General features: G+C 42.5%; 1 protein-coding gene across 1 annotated transcript in view; it reads left to right on the top strand.

Moving 5' to 3' along the window:
* ASCC1 (activating signal cointegrator 1 complex subunit 1) overlaps nt 1–7,494 on the top strand; it is a 149,698-nt gene that overhangs the window by 114,724 nt on the left and 27,480 nt on the right. Inside the window, exon 11 of the mRNA XM_030885948.2 lies at nt 3,851–3,936. Coding sequence (XP_030741808.2) covers nt 3,851–3,936 — 86 coding nt within the window. The remainder of the gene's footprint in view (nt 1–3,850; nt 3,937–7,494) is intronic.

Genomic DNA, 7,494 nt, shown 5'->3' with positions numbered 1-7,494 from the left:
TTTAATGATTTTTATGATTTGTTCTATAATTGTCTATATAATTGTCTGCCATTCTATCTGGGACCTGTTAATGTAATCCTTTTCAGAGCAATGACTAAGGGGTAACTGGGCACCATCTAGTTTATAGGTTCCCAACCTGTTTGGCCTACTGCCTCCTTCTCAGAGAAAAAAAATTTATTCAATGTCTTCCTTGCATTTACACTTTTGTACTAAAGCCCATAATCGAGGATAAAGTATAGATGTCTGTTTTTGCAGCCCCCTGGATTGGTCCAGTTTCCCCAGGGAGGCAGTATTGCCTACTTTGGGAGACATTGCTATAATTCTTCTGGTTTCAGGGTCTAGGAGACCATTATTGATGAAGATCAAGGCCTATAGCTTTCAGTGAGGATTATAACTCCATGTAAAGAAAACAGAGCTTTTCACACTGGACCAGTAGACAGCATCATGATCAACAGAGACAAGATTGAGTTTGCCAAGGATTTCCTTTTACTTACGGCCACAGTTAACACTGATGAAGTAGCAGTCAAGAAATCAAACAGCATATTGTTTGATTGCAAATGTTTGATTGCACAGGACCTTGTTAAAGTGTTCCCAGGCTCCGATGTTACCTTGAAGACTAAGGTGTGCCTGACCCAAGCCATGGTGTTTCCACTCGTCGCACGTGGCTGTGAGGGCTTGACGATGAGTAAGGGAGCTTGTTAGAATTGATGCTGTGGACTGTGTTTCCGTGAAGAATGAGAGCACACAGATGGCCACGAGCCCAACCGAATGTGTCTTGGAGGAAGTACAGCCAGAATGTTCCTTAGAAGCAAGAATGGCAAGACTTTGTTTCACGTGTTTCAGCCAGACCTTCTTAAATGGTGGGTCACCACTTCATATGGGATTTTGGAACTGAATGTGGAGGTCATGAAACTTGGGCAACAATGGAAGTTTTCATAACAAGAAATGGCCCCAAATCCATTCAGAATCAAGCCTGTAGTGACTGAGGTGTTTGGGCAGTTCCTGCTAGTGTTGCAAATGTCTTGGGTGAAAAGGGGTTGCAAGTGGAAAAGTCTAAGAAGTCCTGCTTTAAACATGTTAGCAGGAGTCTCTTTTAAAGGATACCAGCCTGGGTAGAGTAGCGGGTTGGTGTAACAGTTGTGAGGATGTGCAGGGTCAGGCCATGGTTCACTGTATAAGGGGTCGTTATGAGTCAGAATCATCTCTGGCAGCTAACAGCAACAATTCAATAATAAATAACAATGCAGTTTAAAAAGACAAAGAATTTTAATAGACATTTCTTTTAAAAAAGATATACACATGGCCAGTACAAAAACAAACCCCCCAAAACCCCAAATTCAATGCCATGCAATCAGCGCTGACTCATAATGACCCTATAGGTCAGGCTGGAACTGCTCCTGGGAGTTTCCAAGACTGTACCTATTTACTGGAACAGAAAGCTCTGTCTTGTCCCATGTAGTGGCTGGTGATGTCACAGTGCTTATCTTGTGGATTGCAGCCAAACGAGCGAGTACTACTCCACCAGGTGTGAAAAGATAACGCAGCATCCTTGGTCATAGGGATGCTTCTGTTTATCAAAGCCACAGTGAACTTCCATTTCATACTCACATCTCATACTAATTTCTTTAGCCTGAAACTGATCTGACATATAGTCAAGATGCATTGATAACTTTTGGTATTTGGAATGTAGTAGTTGGAAACGAAGAAGGAACAGTAGTTGGAAAATACGGCCTTGGTGATAAAAATGTAGATGGAAATTATATGATATAATTTTGTAAGATCAACTATTTCTTCATTGCAACTGCCTTCCCTTATTTTTAACAACATAAATGACCATTTTACTCTGGACCTATCCAGATGGATGGTATAGGAATCAAATTGACTGCTTGTGTGGGAAGAGACAATAGTGCCAAGACCATCAATTGCTCGTGTAAATTCAGGATGAAGCTAAAGTAAATTACAGTAAGCTCATGAGAACCAAAATAAGACCTTAAATTTATCCCACCTGAATTTCAAGAATGTCTCAAGAAGAGATTTGACAACTTGCACACCAATGACAGAGAACTGATGAGCTGTGGAATAACATGGAAAACGCCATACATTGAAGAAAGCAAAGAAAAGGTCCTTAAAAAGCCAGGCACTAAGAGTTCAAAGTAGATGCCAGAAGAGGCTCAAACTTGATCTTATTATAGAGTAGCTAGGGCAAATGGAAGACATGATGTCGTGAAAGAGCTGAGCAGAACATTTCAAAGCGAGCTGGAGAAGACAGATTATTGTCGTGAAATATTCAAAGACTAGGAGTTAGAAAGCCAAAAGGGAGGAACATGCTCGGCAGGCCCGTCTTTGGAGGGCATTACAAACACATGGCCACCTAGTTGATGTTGGCTGGACAGGAGAACTAGCGCTAGGGCTTCACAGGCTGCGAATCTTTGCTTCTCCTGAGGAGTGGCCGGTGGGTTTGAACTGCCAGCCATTTGATTAGCAGCCTTGCTTTTCACCACTGTGTCACCAGCCCTTCTTTGGGATTAGCAAACTAAGCTCTAGGAGCTACAGGGCAGCTTTGACTAGGTCAGGTCATAGGCTTGTTTCGTCTTTGTTTAGAGCAGTGGTTCTCAACCTTCCTAGGGCCGAGACCCTTTCACACAGTTCCTCATGTGGTGGTGACCCCTAACCATAACATTATTTTCGTTGCTACTTCATAACTCATTTTGCTACTGTTATGAATTGGGCGACCCCTGTGAAAGGGTTGTTCGACCCCCAAAGGGGTCCTGTCCCACAGGTTGAGAGCCGCTGGTATAGAATATCTGTAAGGATACCTTTGCATCCAATGGGGTCTTTCTCATTTCTCAGGGACAGTTCTTAAAACACAGATGATAGCATTTTGCCTGTTAATGTGTGAAACTTCGTGTGTTTTTATATATTTAAAACTGCATAGTTTATACAGAATCAAGTGTTTAGAGATCAGGGAATCTCTAGAAAGCACCTGGGTCCCTCACCCCCTAACTTTTTATTGTGAATTAGGTAGGGGTAGGGGTGTAGTTACAGGCTGCTAATGAATTTACACATCAGATCACCTTTTTTGCATTTAACAACTTATCAAACCTCCCAATGGCTTGCTATGTCCCTGTCCCACAGCTCCTCTGCACCATATTTAACACCCGTCTGCCCTCTAGCTACACACACACACACACACACACACCGTAGCCATCGAAGTCTGTTTCTTGACTCCCGCCTCCCTTTATAACAATGATCTCATACAATACTTGCCCTTTTGTGATGGACTCCCTTCACTCTTCATAATGTCCTCCGTGTTCATGAGTCATGAGGGGTTTCGCAGTTCCACCACTGTTCTTTAATGATGCGTAATAGTCCGCTATGTGTATGTACTGAAGTTCGTATATCCGTTCTCCCACTGATGGGCACTCAGACTGTTTCCATCATCTTGCTATTGTTACTGTGCTGCAGGGAACATGGTGCGCATCTATCCGTCTGTGCTGTGTTCTTTATTTCTGTAGGGAGTCTTACCAAGAAGCGCTTTTGCTGACTCACACGGCTTTTCTAGTCCCAATTGTTAGAGGATGCCACCAGACCGCTTTGCACAGTGGTTGTACCCCACCAATTACTTTGAACCCTCTTCAGCATCTGTTGCTTTCCGCTGGAGAATGCAGAGTGAAGTAACGGACATAGAATGAGCCGACTGCAGAGCTGGGAGTAGAAACCCTGTTTTCCCCTCCACATACTCCACTGGCAATATAGGGAGATGATAGCTGGACCCGTAGAGGGCCAAGAGAAATCAATCAGATAATCAACTCAAGCTGCTTCCCTAACATTATATTTGAAATATTTACAGCTGAAGGCAGGTACAATCTTTACACACCGGATGGCAAATATATCTTCAAGGAAAGAGAATCGTTTGATGGCCGGAACATTTTAAAGGTCAGTATGAAGTAGAGTGAATTGGAAATCCTTTGACATATGTGCTGAATGAGGGAGGAAGCTCAGTCATCCTCCTTTTAACAACAGACTGTATTTTCCTCATGTTTCCCATGAGAATTGTTGATCGAAAGGGCTGCTAGATTGTGTGTGCGTATGTGTGTGTGTTTGTATGTTCAAAAAGAAAAGTCTTCTTGACCCTGTTAAAGCAGTGGTCCTCTAGCGCACTTGCAGTTGATGATTCAGGAGACAATTGAGTCCCCCAGTTACTCAGTTAGAATAAGATGATTTTAATCTGGTGCGTTTCCTTTGGTGTTTTTACCTCCAGAGAGTTGAGTGCATTTTTCCAAGTGAAAACAAATTGTTTTGTTCACGTGGATTTTTCTCACCAAAAAAAAAAGAGTCACTCTCCAAAGTTGCTTTTTATTCAATTTTTACTCAAGACCAGCCGTGCCTTAAATAGGAGGTGGCCCATTTCTGACACTTGGGGCTTTGATGTCAAGGGTTGAATTTATCTGTGAAACATAAAAGAAACATGTTTTTCTGGCTTGGGTTTATCTCTGTCCCACAGAGCACGTTCTGTAACATCCAGAAGTCATGCCTTCATTATCAGGTGCACTCTCCACTGCTTCTCGGGGCGAAGAGAAACAAGCTGCCACCATTGGAGAGCTTTTTGATTTGGGGTTTACTTGCTCTTTGGGTTAGGTCAAACCTATTCAAGGCCAGGGGTGTTTTTGGAGCTGGGAAAGAGCACCACTGTAAGCTTCCTCATGACAAGTGCCTTTTCTTTTCTCTATTCTGTCCTCGCCTCCAGTCCCTTAGCCTGTTGCTTGCTGGTTTAAATGCCTAGTGTGACATCATTGCCTCCATCAGTGGCCTCACCCTGCAGCGCTCAGCTGAGAGCTGCTTCCCACAGAGAGCCTCCCACAGAGAGCCTGGCATGGCAGGGAGGCAGGCCATCCACAGGCAGACATTCCAGCTCCCACATGGCAGAGCTGCCTTGGTCCCTTCCTTTCTTTGATATCTAATAAAGTAATTTTTCTTGTTTTCCAACTGGTTTTGATAGCTTTGAATTTGAGTCACAGGCTGCTGATGAATTCAGCTATCGTTAACTTTACTGATGTTCCCTGGCCACTGCTTCAGTGCCGTATGAAAGCGTTCTTCTCTTTCTCCGCTTCCCCACCCTCCTCTGCCACTCATTAGTTTGTGTTTTGTCCTTCTTACTATGACTTAGAAGGACAGTAGTCTGAATGGGGGGGAGAACTCTGTCAAGTACATTTTGTTCTCTTGAAATTAAACTGCCCAAAGGTATGTGATACAACTCCGGTGGAGAGCTGCTTTGAGTTCTGTAAGAGAGGTGATGGCAGAGAACCTGTGAGGTCGCTGTATGAACATGATGATGTCTTGCTTGGTTTTAATTTCCCTCCTTCTGGAAAACCAGTTTTCTATTTCAAGCTGCTTTGGTCACCCTAGCGATGACACGAAAGTGGCTCCCCCTTGTGTTGGCAGGGAAGTGCTGTAATAGTAGTGCCCATGCTGGTTCTTACCTCGTCAGGCTGGGCCCAGCAAAGCACTTAGAGACCATCGATTCCCCACTTTACTCTCTGAGAACACAAACTCCTAAATGGTGGTAGTGGCTCACCAAAGGTTACCCAGATGGGTGAGTAGCAGAGTCTGAATGAGAACAAAAAGACAAATTTTAAATGTAGCATTCTTTTTATTACCTGACGCCACACAGAAAGATGTTTAACGTTTAGGTAGAGTTCAGTCGACATTTGAAAGTGGATATATCTGTCTGGACTTGCATAATGTCTAATTAAAACTCATTTCATACACGTTAGGCAGTGGGAGTATTGCTTAGTCTACATAGCAATGCTAATGTCGAATTAGACTTTAGAGTTGAAACAGCGACAGAAATACATGGTGACAGGTGCTGCCTTCCAGGAGCTTGTGACCGTGAGGGTGCAGATGGCATTGACAATACTTAGTGAGGGGACAAGTTAGGAGTACAGAGAAGCCTCTGAACCCAGATGAGTAGAAGAACAGTGTCCCTTGGGGGCATTTCCACTGTCTTACTCCTTCATTGTTGCTTCAGAAAATGTCTTCTTTTGCCTCTTTTCAAGGAAGGGAACTAACTTTTTTTTTTTTGGGAACTAACTTTTCTTTGAGAATAAAAGTTATATTGGGGTACCTCCAATTACCCCACACTCACAAGAGATAAAAAGTATATTTGTGAAGCAGTGTTTGTCTGCCCAGCTTTGGGGATTACGGCATGGACATGCCTTGCTCAACAGAACATGAGAACCCACGGCCCCTGGAACCTGTGCCATGGAAACAGGAAGGAGAAAATTGGTAGATTATATATCGTTTTTATACTAAATGAAATTATGTTCAGAAGGGAAAAAAATCAGTTTCACTAACAAGATAGTAGCGGACTTGAGGTCAACAGGAAGGTTAAATGCACGGGTAGTTAAAGAGCCAAAGCATGTGTGTGTGGCATATTAATAGCTACATAGGTCAAGGATCAGGGATGCTGGTGATTGGAAGCAGTGTTGGGGGCCAAAATCATCTTGATCTACTATTCAAAGAAACAAAACTGGAAAATTATTTAAGTTAATGAGCAGCCGCCAATTTCTATTTTACTCCACTAAGAGGATTAGCCCTTTTGGCTAGAGGTAATGTTATGTGTTCTGGATGTCTTAATAATAATAAAAAAACTTATTTTAATGACTTGGAAATAGAAGGAAGCCACATTTTTCTTTAGCACGGCCCTTTTCAGCCCTTTTGTTGCAGCTGGTGATTTCTGGTTAGAATAAGACATCTATTACCTAAAATAGGACTTCAAAAGGAGAACTGACAAGTACAGAATCAATTTCCTGTGTCTTTCCAGTTGGAAAAGGTACAAAAATATTTAGTGCTTTTTTAAATGGAAAACTACTAGCACTGAAAGGAGGATCTATAAGTGAAGCCCCCAGACCAAATTAAGAAGATGACATCCCCCAGAGAGTTTCCATTTCCAGTGTAAGAGATAGCAGCAAAGAGGCTATTTGGATATCCATGCGGCAGTGATAAACCTGTAATTGGAAAAAGCCTGCTGATCTAAAGACATATCACTAGGAAATAAGTACTCCCTTGCTAGCTAGAAGTAGAATGATCATTAACTGTCAGCTTCTGAAGAGAGACGTAGTCTTAATGACATGGCCTTAAGCAATAGAATCAATATTCCAGGATTGTGCTATCAGCAGACTGAACCAGGGGTGCAATCCTAACTGTACAAAAGCACAACTTCTAACTGCAGAGCAATGAGGAGAAATGAAAGCCCAAGGTTGTACTCACCAGAGAGGATGGCGAGGTATAAATCTGAACATTGTGATCTATTTGGGAAGAAATAGAAAGTGTCGTTGGTCCAAAATCAAGACACCATAGCAATGCCATTTCAAAAGACACTAAAAACATCATGGAAAACATAACCTAAGTAAAAGGGAGATGAATTTGTGCCTTTACCATTTTATAACTCAGGATATTTAAATTTAGAGAAAGGGGATTGGCTATATAACCATA

This window comes from Echinops telfairi, unplaced genomic scaffold (genome assembly GCF_000313985.2).
Source record: "Echinops telfairi isolate 266 unplaced genomic scaffold, ASM31398v2 ScPeMD7_70;HRSCAF=299, whole genome shotgun sequence".
In the NCBI taxonomy this organism is placed as follows: domain Eukaryota; kingdom Metazoa; phylum Chordata; class Mammalia; order Afrosoricida; family Tenrecidae; genus Echinops; species Echinops telfairi.
Note: the sequence above shows the minus strand (reverse complement) of the source record. Positions and strands in the feature narration are given on the sequence as shown.